Genomic DNA, 13,547 nt, shown 5'->3' with positions numbered 1-13,547 from the left:
TGAGATGCATGCATCAGTTTTAGTGTTATGTCTGCAATAAATTTAGTTTCTGTACATTTATCATTAATCATAATTATTCCAATAAATTGACTTGCACTAAAGCTAAGTTAGAGAGAGAATTTACTGACAACAATTAAATCAGATCTAGAGTGAGTTGTTTCAACATAAAAACAAGCATTATAATTGTACAATCACACAGACATGTATACACACTTTGGACTGAACTCTCACTCTGTAATACAATTTCAAACGTTGAATTTAATTACTATTTCTTCAAGCTTTGCCATGCAAAGGGCAATATTTTAACAAATCTCAAATGTATGTTCTGTTACTCAAAATAATCCCTTTAACTTCAAGTGATATTAATTATAAATTATTTATAACACCTTATACGCACATATATGTAGATAACCAATTCTAACTTCATATGACTATAATTTGATTTTCCATTTGTTTCACTTCCAAAGTCAAATAATCATACAGCAAATAGTACACAAACTCATTTCAATTCATGGACAGATCCAGTTATTAATATGTGGTTATTTAGGAATGTAATGGCACTAGAACTGCCTAAATGGCAGGTAAAAATAGTTATACACGTTAAAAATACACTCAAGCAAAATATGTGAGTGTACGTGGGAGTTTCAGCCCATGAATGTAGAAGAAGAAGATTGGATCTTTTGTAAGGACGGGTCCTGAGGCAAATCCACACAGCCCAAATATTTGACAGTTCAGTGTCTTTGAAAAAGTTATGGTAGAAGAACAAGATTTTCAGTGAAGAGTGGAGAGTCCCATGTGACTGCCTGGCTGGTGATGATGGTTGTTTAGTGGCCGCTTGGTACCGAGGTATGAGCAGACAAGAAGACCCTCTGCCTGCAAACTACAAATTACAACACAGCAGTACCCATGTCAGAGATCCATGTGCACACCTACTAATGCATAATGAAGAATAGCATGTACTAAAGTAATTTGCGAAAGCAAGTACAGCTGTACAGGCTGATGAAGCAAAGTAGCACTAGCAGTTACTTCAAGAAAGTCACTGTCCTACTTGATATGTCAAAAGCCGGTATATACCACACAAACAAATTATGTTCAGTGTCAGTATGAGTGACCATCAGATATGTATTTATACACAAGTGACAAGAGCATACAATTTTACAAATGATCAATAAATGGAGGTCAGCTGGGTTCTTACCTGGCTTTATTTTTTACGCAGGTTCACTTGATAATAGACATATGCTTGTTTGGAATCAGTAGCGAAATAAGAAACAGGCCGCAGCCAGTATGAAACGTTTAAAGCGCGCCCCAGTTGGGTGCTTCTTTTTTTGTGTGTCAATTTTACAGACGACAGAAATGTCTGAATGTGCAGCATCTATTTGGTTTAACCAAATTTAACTCAATAAAGTACCACTGAAAAAGTTGCTTTTGCATTTGACCGACTATTAGGGTTTAACGTCCTCTTAGACCAACTGGTCTATATTGGGACAGGTGTTGGTAATACGCTGAAAATATGGTGTGATACTTTGATTCGAACAAGCCCGCTGTGGCTGTCTTCTTCGACACACCAGCATTGGGTTTGTCTTGTCAAAGTATTGAAATACGATCATGATAATCAGAGATGAAAGATCATGCAAGCGTGTCTTCGTGTTTTCCAAGCCCTGAGACTTTTGCTGTGAACTTGGGATCTTTTTCGGGGGTGTTCGGACACCAAAGAGAGTCTGCACAAAGTTGAATCCGAGAAATAAATCTCTTACCGAACGTGGGGATCGAACCCACGCTGATAGCGACCAACTGGCTACAAAGCCAGCACGCTACCAACTTAGCTACGTCCCCGCCAATTGCATTTGACCAGATACTTGTAGTTGCAAACCGGGTTATCCACCATATTTTGAACTCCCACCAGGCGACCGGGCAGTAGATTTGGCCATCTCTAAGCAGTGAAATCATGTTAATAATTTAAAGCCTTCTACAGGGTCAATTTGTTTAGATGCTTGGCCATTTGGATGCCAAACACCATGTGACACAAGATCAATGCAATGAGCATTTCTTCTACTTGAGAGCTACACAGACAATTAGTAGAGATACTCCTCCAGTGTTGGTGGATTCAGTCCAAAGAACTGTGATGTCTCACTGCCATGTAGGCAAGTATGACAGTTGGACAACAAAACTCCAACCAGGTAGAGTTTCCCTACAGGGGACAAGAACAGCTTCAAATTTTTTTTGAAATCCAAAAATGCCCACAGCCTAACAATTTTTGAAAATTCCCATTCAACAGAGTTTCTCGCCCTGCTCATTTCTGTGTTGAAGGCCTGTTGCTCTTCTGTGATCTGTCCACGGTACGGCCTCATCAAGTTAGGGGTCAAGGGGTAGGCTCGGTCCCCATACAGGTACATTTCATCTCCTGCTGGAGTGACCATGTGCTGCTGCATGTGTTCAAGAATGCCACTACCATTCAGCAAAGCTGCGTCATGTCGTCGACCAACCAAGGGCCCAAAAACATTTGCCACAAGGCCATTTGGTGTCACGACACACTGAAACTTTAGAGAGTGCACCCTCTTATGGCCGTACACTTCTTGTTGCAAATGGCCGGGGCGACACATTGATCGTATTGTGCCATCAACCATCCCCCAACAAAACTCCAGAGGAGCCCCCTTGGCATGTATAGCTGCACAGTACCGTTCCAGTTGGGGCACTGTCAGCCATGGCTGATTGAGGTTTGTTAGTTTGTCAGAAAACTGATCATAGATGAAGTCGATACCTACCTTGAACAGCACACACAACTCCGGCTTGGGACGATGAAACATCTGCGAAAGGTCAGCAAACCGGCATGGGTAAGCCAACCTCCGCAGACAGATGCAGAGCACCTCCAATCCTGAAAAAAATCATAAATTCAAATGAGCCTGGTGAGTGTGTATGCGAATGTGTGTGGAGAGGCATATTCTCATACAGTCTTCAAGTTCAAAAATAATAACACTGCAAAAGTTTTCTCACGCGCCTTAAAATACCCAGCCCGACATGCTTATCATCAGTTTGATTTTCTATTTATCAGGTTTGACACAGTTACTGGCTATACTGCACACACAAAAACAGTTACCCGACAAGAACAAAATAAAAAGATTTTTATTTTGAAGGGGGGACACCACGAAGACAAAATCAATCAAAACAATTATCATAAAAAAAGTTAAAACAAATAAGTCCTTTGCACATCAAAAGTAACTTCCCTTGAACTTGGATTCATGTAACAATGGCGGCCACTTCGTCAACTTGTAAAAAAAATATTCATTTATTTTGTTAAACTAATATGAATAAATTATCAGTATCGACGCATCTTTATTTATTCTGTTACCATATTTCAAAAATAATTTCACTCAACTCCACAGACTAAGTCAGTAAGTGGCACAACCAATTCACTATTATTTCTCTATTGTCTAAATAGAGTACTGTGTCGACCAAAGGGGCTAAAGTTAGTCAGGTACATTTTGTGATTCAAGTTCAAAATACATAGTTCAAATTTTAGATTTTAAGCAATCCCAAAATAAATTATGCCCCAACTCAACGCTCCGCTTTAATCTTTTACGAAACCTGAAATAGTAAAAACAACTCACTGAATGTTCACAGTAAATGCAAACTTCACAACTTTGCGAATCAAATCATGGAGGAGGATCATTAAACTATCATTCTGACTGAAATACAACTCAACTTCACAGCAACCAGGGTAAAAAATAAATCCTCACCACTGGCCTTGGTTCCTTGATTGTTCATTCCATTAGGCGCCTGCATAGTCCTCTGCATTCCCAGAAGGGCGCACAGTCTCCGAATCTCTTCCGCGCTGAAGCGAAATAAGTCCTCACATTCGATGGCTGTGAAGTGATCAAGGGCGAACTGACCCTCATAGGCCCTTCTTTCTGGCTGTTGAAATGTAGGTTAAACTTAGTGAAATCATGGATCACTTGTACACTTTATTCAATTAATTAGCCTGAAAATTCTGCTGAAGCTACTCAAATCAATACTGGGTAACAGAGGGAAAGTTAAACTCCAACATTTTAACTCGCCAGCTGGGCGAGTAACTTCAAGAAAGTCACTAACCTGGCAGAAATTTCGCCGCCCCGATACATTTCCCACAATTGATCTGCAGTAGCGTTAAAACCCTTTTGGTTGCATTTGACCAGAATTTTAATTGGCCAGCCAGGTGAGTTGCGAGCCTGTTTTTACTAGCCAAGCGGATTGTTTACTCGCCCCTGGATAACAAATGACCCTTACAGGTTGAACTTGAAGCATGTTGGATAAATAGTTTCAACTGTGCATCTCAAAAAGCACCAGTTGACAGTATTCTGATATAAATACTGTGTATGTTTTAGAACACAGAAGTTTCCTTGTACTGAAGTAATTTGATCCTAGAAATAATAAAACTAGAACCAAGGTGCCTTGTGCTTAAAAGTCTGATAGAACCAGTAAGTGTAACATCCTTCTTGAAAGTACATGTATTGCTATCAAATTACAAGGGCGGATCAATTCACTTTGGAGGGGGGGGTTACAAAATGACTGCGAAGATACAAGTTGACGGCGCCGAAGGCGCCTAAGCCTCTAGGGGGGTCCGGGGGCATGCCCCCCCGGAAATTTTTTTTATCCAAAGAAGCAAAATAGAGCTATCTGGCGCATCCTGAGCCAATAAATTATCTCTTTTTTGGGGGGGTGGGGGGGGTTACGTAACCCGTGTAACCCCCCCCCAGATCCGCCCTTGAAATTAAAATGACACAAGAACACAAACTGACAGTGACACAGACTCTGTGACAGAGAGTGGACTTAATAATAATAGTCATGCTTTGATGAAACTAAAACTCTGACTGCAGATTTGGTCATCAGTTTCCATTTGATTTTGATTCTTGAACAGTAAATAGTTAAAACTCTATGTTTATAAACCATTAAATGTAAGTAACAAAGTCACACGGAAACCAAATCTAGGTGTAAGTGTTAGATCTACCCAATATCACTATCAGTATCACTGTTGATTCAGACAAGATCACTATAATGACTATGAAAATGAAATCTAACCAAAAAAACATTTAATTTTTTACATGAACAACATTTAAAACCTAACCATAACCAATCTAAAGTAACCTCACCGGCCATAACCAAAATATACGCCTGTTCCTGACAATTATATTTTAGCGGAACCTTTAATGCCTTTAGAAGCTAGACCTAAGCTTTGACTTGTTTGCTAACCTGATCAAGAAGTGCGAAGACAACAAAATCATCTTCTGCGTCATCCTCGTCCCACGCCGCAAGCTCAAGTTGGTCCCTGGCATCCATGAAGATCGATCTTAAAACAAAACATAAACAGCGAGAGGATTGGAACATTTGCAACTTTTCACTGCATAACTCATCTTCCACACAGTAAGCGAAATCGAAATCGAAAAGGGTGAATCGAAAAACTGAACACAACTCAAAAGCGGCCATTTTTTGTGTGTTTGAAATGTGAAAAAGCTTGCTCTGTTCAACGCTTAAATTACAGCATCAAACCAGGATTATATCACACATTAAACTGACATTTGTACCATTAAGTGGTTTAGGAACATACTAGTTATAAATAATCCTGTAAATAAACAAGCGTTCGCTCAGTTTTTACATACCTTTTGGGGCTCGTTATTTTCGTCGATTCAACCACAGCTCGTTAGCGGATCGAAGGAAGCATCCGTAAACTTTGACCTCTAACCTTTGAACTGCGCACACATCGCTGACGTCAACACATAAAAAAGTACCGATAACCACTAGCACTACCACTGGCACTGTACACTTAATCAGTCTAATATGCAAGGATGGTTGTTGTGCGTTGGGAGTTGAAGGGTTGTTTGATAAGAGCTTCAAAGTTTGACGGGGATATAGTGCTGTGTTAAGAGGCGTATCTGAATCGATGGAGCTGCGCGTGAAAGATGGTGTTGCATTACACGGGCAAGATGAAGTTGCGTGTACATGTAGCCATGTAGTAGAAAATAGAGAAGATTATATCATGGCTTAATTGCTGTGTGATTTCACATTTCACAAGTTGTAATTTCAAATATTGAAATGCGAGCAAAAGCGAGCTTTTTAATATTTCAAAAAGCGACGAGTTTGAATCTGGTATCACACAGCAAGCCCTGTAGTATTCTGTTGATCATTAGTTCTGTACTTGCGTGCCTTCTGCTCCAAACATCACGGAATCGAAGCGACCAAATTGTAGACGCGCCTTATTTCAGTCATGAGTATGTAAGAGCTTCATCAAGTGAATTAATAACAGTGCACGAGCTTAACTGTTAACTTGACGAACATAAACAAACATAATGATTACAAGATGTTATCAAACAGTTTTATCTCAGCTAAGAACGTAGTGCTCGAAAAAAAATGCATTCCTAGCGAGTTCATTAAGTCAGTTGTGACGGTAAAGCTTACGTTGAGTCCGCAAGAGGCCAACCAGAAAAACAACATGAAGAAGAAGAAAATCACGCACACAAAAAGAACTCATAAGAAAAGAGAAAAAGAACATATATAAGGACAAAACTGCTGCCCCCCCCAAAAAAACCCACCGAAAACTCATCAAGTCCTAATACTAGCTGATGAAAATGCAGGAGGATGCATGACGATCCAGATGCACATGTAGCCGATATATAATTATTACCAGACTATGAATAGAACTGAGCCATCAGCGATTCACATGCAGCATATGAAACCTAATACGAATACGATCATAAAGTAACCGATTCTTCAAATAAACAAAATACGAGTTATTGCAATAATGACAAGCGAAATTCAGATGTGGATGGATCAGTGAGGACTGGGATGGGGCGGTGTGGGAGCATACTGGGACGGGGCGGTGTGGGAGCATACTGGGACGGGGCAGTGTGGGAGCATACTGGGACGGGGCGGTGTGGGAGCATACTGGGATGGGGAGGTGTGGGAGCATACTGGGACAGGGCGGTGTGGGAGCATACTGGGACAGGATGGTGTGGGAGCATACTGGGATGGGACGGTGTGGGAGCATACTGGGACGGGGTGGTGTGGGAGCATACTGGGACAGAGCGTGTGGGAGCATAATGGGACGGGGCGGTGTGGGAGCATACTGGGACAGGGCGGTGTGGGAGCATACTGGGACGGGGCGGTGTGGGAGCATACTGGGACGGGGCGGTGTGGGAGCATACTGGGACAGGGCGGTGTGGGAGCATACTGGGACGGGGCGGTGTGGGAGCATACTGGGACGGGGCGGTGTGGGAGCATACTGGGACGGGGCGGTGTGGGAGCATACTGGGACGGGGCGGTGTGGGAGCATACTGGGACAGGGCGGTGTGGGAGCATACTGGGACGGGGCGGTGTGGGAGCATACTGGGACAGGGCGGTGTGGGAGCATACTGGGACGGGGCGGTGTGTGAGCATACTGGGACAGGGTGGTGTGGGAGCATACTGGGACGGGGCGGTGTGGGAGCATACTGGGACGGGGCGGTGTGGGAGCATACTGGGACGGGGCGGTGTGGGAGCATACTGGGACGGGGTGGTGTGGGAGCATACTGGGATGGGGCGGTGTGGGAGCATACTGGGATGGGGCGGTGTGGGAGCATACTGGGACGGGGCGGTGTGGGAGCATACTGGGATGGGGCGGTGTGGGAGCATACTGGGATGGGGCGGTGTGGGAGCATACTGGGACGGGGCGGTGTGGGAGCATACTGGGATAAGGAACAAGCTTCTGGTCAAGCAAATAAAACAGTTTAAAAAAAATTATAACAAGCATATCTTGGTTTCCTTTCCCCCACAGAAGATCGACGAGTGTTCACGACTGACGGAGAAACCAAACGTGTAAGAGCGCAAGGCGTGCCGCAGGAGAAAAAGAACGGCAAGTCAAGAAACAGGGGAATAGTTAAATAATAACTCCCTCAGGGCGACTCAGGCCGCGTTTAATGTGCCTAATGACCACGAGGTGTCAAAAGATGGGGGGGGGAGTAAAGTTGGGTTGGGAGGGGGGGTACCACCCACTCCTTTTCTCTGAGGGCACGCGTGCTTGTTGCGCTGTTTTAGATTCAGTGTACGCACGGGCGCATCGGACTTTTTCGTTTCTCCTTCTGTGACAACTATGCTTTTTTTTCTCCATTTTGACGACGGGTATTCTTGCATGAGCACTAGACGTCTTACTTGTTCACTAGACTTCTTTTCTGTTCTTGTTTCGTGTTTAAAAGTCGGCTGTATTCACAGACTCATCCGCAACAAGAGTATATACATTACAAGAATATGAATTTAGACTGTATTACCGGACATTCCGATGAGAATAATTGTTTGTTTCAATGAGGATACTGCACAACATGAAGACAGTGTCCACGGACATGTCCCTGGCAGGAATGAATTGTTTAGTGTAGAAATTGCAGATAGATGAAGGCTGTATTACCGGACATCCCATTCGGAGGTATGATTTGTTTCAAAATGGTCATTGCAGGTTTTTAGGGGGAAAAAAGGCTATATTCACGGTCTTATCTACGGGAAGTATGAAGTTTTCAGGGCAAAAATCGCAGGTATATGAAGACTGTATTGCTGGACATCCCCATGAGAGATATATAATTCCTTTCAAACAAGACACTGTAGTTATACAAATTATAATAATAAGACCATAATATCAGTCACGACTCTATGAGCTTTTCAGAGTATACAATTGCACATGAAGGCTGTATTACTGGACATTCCCGTGTGAGGTATGCTTTGTTTCAATAAGGACACTGTAGATTTAAGATGCCTTTATTCACGGACTTGTTCGCGATACGTATTGTTTATTAGTGTATAAATTGCTGCATATAACTGGAGAGGTATGATTTGTTTAAACGAGCTTTTCAGTGTGGAAATTGCAACAACATCAAACATAAAGGTTGCACTGCCGGACTTTTCCATGAAAAGTAAGGTGTGTTTCAACGAGTACGCTGTAAATTCAAGAAGGCCATATCAGAGTCTGTAGAGAATACTTTCAATCTCTGGCCCTGTTCAGAAACTTGTCCGGTGTGAAATTGTCAATGTGCAATGTGCAGACACACGAGAGGCTATTAAATGAGAACACTGTGGACCAAACAAGGAAGGCAGTCTTGTTGGACTTACCGGGGCCCGTTAACTCTGTTGGTAGAGCACTAGATTTGTGATTCGACGGTCACGGGTTCGAATTCTGGCCGGGACGAACACGGGTCAACTTTAAGTGCAGGCTCAGAGACGGTATCCATGTTCCACCCCCGTGTCACCACTGTGGCACGTTAAAGACCTCGGTCATTCTGCCATTAGTGCTGGTGGCTGCTTACACCTACACACGCACACACCTGGGTAGCGCGACTCTGTTGCTGCTAGCCTTCCACTGGGAGGAGGCGACCGGAATTTCCCAGCGATGGGACAATAAAGTAATGGACAAAAAAGAAGAAACATTCTATGTTATAGTTCTCCCCTCACATGTGTGCGCTCTTGAAGGTGATAACGGTAGATAAAACAAAGTTGTATTGTGAGATAAATAGAGAATATTACATTGCTGTGTCGTACCAGATTTACACGAGTTTTTGTGTAAAATATTGAACTGCGAGCGAAAGCGAGCTGTTCACTATTTGAAAAAGCAACGGGTGTAAATCTGGTACGACACAGCAAGCCATGTAGTATTCTGTTTATCCTACATACTGTACTAACGTGTACTTCACTGAAAATGTCCTGCAGTCGAGGCAGCTAAATTGAAGACGCTTGTTTTGGAACCTCGATCTCTTCTAAAACCTCGTGCAATCTATTACGTCAAAGCAAAGAAACGTCACTCTCAAAGTGTGGCGTGACGTGTTAGTTCTAAACAATCATCGAGGGTAATTAGCGAGCGCAATTATTTTTTTCTATAATGACGTTTGTCTCGGTGACTTTGGCATCATAAACATTGGAAAAACAGGTCCCTGTCATACTTGCTTGACATGACCTCATTTACATGATATACACACGTGTGATTTGAACGATTATTATCTCCCGAGTGTCTCTCTCACGTATGTAGGATAAAGGTCAAGTGAAGACCAGCTGGCCATTCTTGCCTTCAGTGATAACTATCATATTCACGGAGCGGTAATCATCTAATCACTGATATCCAAACTGTGTATATAGGGGAAAGGCTCCTAATATGGACCGGCTCCTAATATTGACCACCTCCTGTTCTGACAAACTAAAGGCGCTAGAGCGCTCTAAACAGTTTTATTCGCTTTATTCACCCTCTCTAGATAAGTTGCACATGTCAAAACAGTTGCAGAAACACAAACCTCAAAACCGTTAGGCTTTTTCGCCTTTTTTTCACTTTTAGCAGCGTTCACTCTAAAGTTGCCGCCCAAAAACGGACTCGTTTCTGTCCACAGCCAAAGCTTTTATCACACAAAAATGGCTATATATGACAGCTAAGACCGTATTTGTTACATTTTAGCAGTGTTTACCCCGAGTTTCTACTGCAAACAAAAAATATTAGCAAAACCTCAAAGTATGTGTGAGTCCCCTAATATGGACCACCTTCAACAAATCGAAGAAACTAAAAGCTAAAAGCAATTTTAATTAATTCATAAAGAAGCTTGCTGAAAATAATCTATAACTAGCCCTCGAGATTAAAAAAAATATAACAAATAGTCTATTTTTTGTGTGGAAGTTGATAATTTTACTTATTTTCACTCTGTTTTTGATAAGCTTCTTCAGTTTCCTGGTGTGCTTCAAATAATGCTTTCATCAACCCGAAACAGATCAATCTAAAGCATATTTGAATTTGTCTGACTTGCACACTAATTTGTATCATGTTATTTTGAAGTATATGGGGCTTTTTACAGTGATTCGTGAAGGCCGCTTCACTGGTCAATATTGGGCACCCAGGCTCCTAATATGGACCATTTGTGATTTTTTTCTGTATTTAATTTTTGCTGAATGTCTATCAAAGCTATTTCACTCTAATTAGGTCTAACGATTAACCTAAGAGAGAAGGACTACCAACCACAAAATGAAACTTCTTCGCGCGCAAGAAAACAAGCTAGTTATCAGCAATAAACAAAAAGGGGTCCATATTAGGGGCCCTTCCCCTACTATTTCTGTGAGTTCTTGCATGGTCCCTTTAATTATTTCATCATCATTTCTGTCTGCTAATTTATTTTTATCTTTGCAAGATTGAGAAAGGAAACAATTAAACTGAAACGTTCCCGAATAGTGAAACAGGGTCAAAAGGACACGAACACCCAACAACCAACCAACCAACCAACCAACCAACCAACCAACCAACCAACCAACCAACCAACCAACCAACCATCTTTGCAAGATTTTGACCATACGATTTTTTGTCTCTCATAAATTGGATGAGTCAGTTGTATAGTGGAATCAGCCTCGCTTATGCACCAGTCTATTCCGGCTGTATTTCCTGTATTCATTGTGAGGAAACAACACAACGACTTTGCATACAGTCGAGCTGCGTTCTTAGCAAGGTGTTAATGTCTTCTCCACACGGTGCTGCACTTTCCATCGTTGAGATGTCCTGTGCTAGGTACCTGCACGTCCATTCTTCTATTATTGCTTTTCCTCGAATAGACCAATTAACGCCCCAGTAATGTCGTAGCGGCCAAGGATGAGTTCGATCCAATGTGTTTGTGTGTGTGTTCAGGTTCATTGTGTGGTCGTACGTACTGTAGACATTGCAACGTTTCCATTTCCATTTCCCGGCATGGTTGCATAACGTTAATAAAGTTTTTTTTTAATTTTTAAAAAAGGATTACTGTACTCACCGATACAAAGACGACACAAGACGATAACGAATATGACCACAGTCACTTCGTTGTTTAGATAACGTTAATAACATCCTTCTTGTGTTTAACAAAAAAATCGATCGCCGAAGATGGGTCCAGGCTGTTCAATGTGATAATTAGGCAATCACTCCACCTGGACACATACTAAGGACCAATAGTCTGACTGCTGCCTGTGGTCATAATCTAAGGACCTGTTTTGAATACAGTGGGACCCCATTTTTAAGTTAAAACCTCATAAAAATCGGGAAAAAACAGGTCTTACAAAGGAGGGAGTCTTAAAATGGGGTTAAAGTTAGGCACCCGTTTAATGAACCAACAGAAGAGATGGTTGTACCAAAAAAATAGATGCTTTCACCAAAAGAAAAGACAAAGAGTTAAAGAGTGACAAAGAATTAAAGTACCACAACAAAAATGTGTGGGTGGAAACATCCGATTTTTTTGGTGGAATATCTTTTGCTAACTAAGCAATTCTTTTGGTGAAAGCATCTATTCTTTTGGTGATTTAATTTATTGCCTTACAGTTAAAGTGGTTATGAAGAAAAAGCCTTAGAAAACAGAGTCTTAAAAGGGAGGAAGTCCACTGTAATGTATTTTGCAGATTGACATAGGCGTCAAATAGGAAAACCATTCAGCAAAAACAAAAACAAAACTCGTTTTTTTTATTGCAGAAAAAAAGTCAGACTGGCTGATATTGAGTATGTGTCTAAGCAGAAAGATGCACTTATACCCCATGTCAAAGCCTGAGCGGGTCTGTGGCGGTGAACGTGATCGCTCGCAAGAGAAGGGCTTCAACTTTTTACAAACACACAAACCAAAGATAAACCAAAAAAACAACTGGACAACTGGACGGAGTGATGATAATTAAATGTCAGATAAAGTAGGCTACACAAATGGGTGTATTTTTTTGTATCAGTGAATTCCATTTGCACCATGTTATTAAATTGACATCTGGATAGAGTGGACGGACATTGATGAAAAAAACAGAACAATGATAGTTTGCTTGATCTGTGAATTCAATGGGAACCACGTGAGCAAATGGACACATATATACGGAGTGCAGGGATAGTACTGTTGTACAATAAACATAAGTACAGTGGTTTTTTGCTTGATCTGTGATTTCCATCTGAGTCACTTTAGCAAAAATGAACATGTGGACAGTTTGAACACGGGTGTATGCTAAATGCAAATGTTCGATGATAGTTTGCTTGATCCGTGAAAGGGGGTGCTTCCTGAGGGGAAAGGACAGTTGACTGTTCCAAATCCACTTAATTCGTTCTGTTTCTCACTTGAAGTCAAAGAGCGATTCGATTCTGCCATACACAGCAAACTAGGCGAACGACATGAGCTGTTGTAGCTAATGGTGTACTATTTAAAGAGATATTTTGGGAAAGTTTTCTGGCAAACTGGACCTTGAATAGTTCAATGGACATTCGCTGTAATTTAGATACATGTGTAATGATTTTCTCACAAATGTTCCATAACAAAACCACTGTCCACTGGAGAGTGTTTTCTTCTCGAATTCCAAGCTTACATTTAGAATTGCATTATAGAACATTCAAACGCTAATTCAAATGCATCCCCTGCGTTTTGTGTCGTCTACTCTCCCCCACCCACCCACCCCCACCCCCCCACCCCCCCCCCCCACCCGCCACCACCCCAAACCGAACTCTTTTGCTTTTCGACCGATTTCAATTCATTACTTGAGCAACAGCGTGTAAAATACAGGCTCCTCTCAGGGGAGGACGAAAATCAATGGCGGCGGAAGAAACT

At 41.9% G+C, this 13,547-nt stretch overlaps 2 protein-coding genes across 5 annotated transcripts in view; both read right to left on the bottom strand.

Annotated features, from left to right (window-relative positions):
• Positions 1-238: 238 nt before the first annotated feature.
• LOC138977016 (uncharacterized) lies at positions 239-5,805 on the bottom strand. Of its 4 annotated transcripts, XR_011459213.1 has the most exons (5): positions 5,631-5,802; positions 5,224-5,320; positions 3,735-3,909; positions 2,763-2,872; positions 239-880 (listed from the first exon to the last, which is right to left on the bottom strand). XR_011459213.1 is itself a non-coding variant. In XM_070349909.1 (4 exons), the coding sequence occupies exons 2-4, from the start codon at positions 5,308-5,310 to the stop codon at positions 2,073-2,075; spliced, it is 1,062 nt and encodes a 353-aa protein (XP_070206010.1). In that variant the 5' UTR covers positions 5,311-5,320; positions 5,631-5,805; the 3' UTR covers positions 239-2,072. The 4 variants fall into 4 exon arrangements, 3 of the variants coding, with proteins under 3 accessions (XP_070206010.1, XP_070206024.1, XP_070206017.1); XM_070349909.1 differs by having other exon boundaries at positions 239-2,872; positions 5,631-5,805; XM_070349923.1 differs by lacking the exon at positions 2,763-2,872 and having other exon boundaries at positions 5,631-5,805.
• A 993-nt stretch (positions 5,806-6,798) lies between these two features.
• LOC138945484 (uncharacterized) overlaps positions 6,799-13,547 on the bottom strand; it is a 65,765-nt gene continuing 59,016 nt past the window's right edge. The window contains exon 3 of the mRNA XM_070316949.1: positions 6,799-7,711. Within this exon, the coding sequence (XP_070173050.1) occupies positions 6,799-7,711 (913 nt within the window). The remainder of the gene's footprint in view (positions 7,712-13,547) is intronic.

This window comes from Littorina saxatilis, linkage group LG1 (genome assembly GCF_037325665.1).
Source record: "Littorina saxatilis isolate snail1 linkage group LG1, US_GU_Lsax_2.0, whole genome shotgun sequence".
NCBI lineage: Eukaryota > Metazoa > Mollusca > Gastropoda > Littorinimorpha > Littorinidae > Littorina > Littorina saxatilis.
This window is presented reverse-complemented; position numbering and strand designations above follow the sequence as displayed.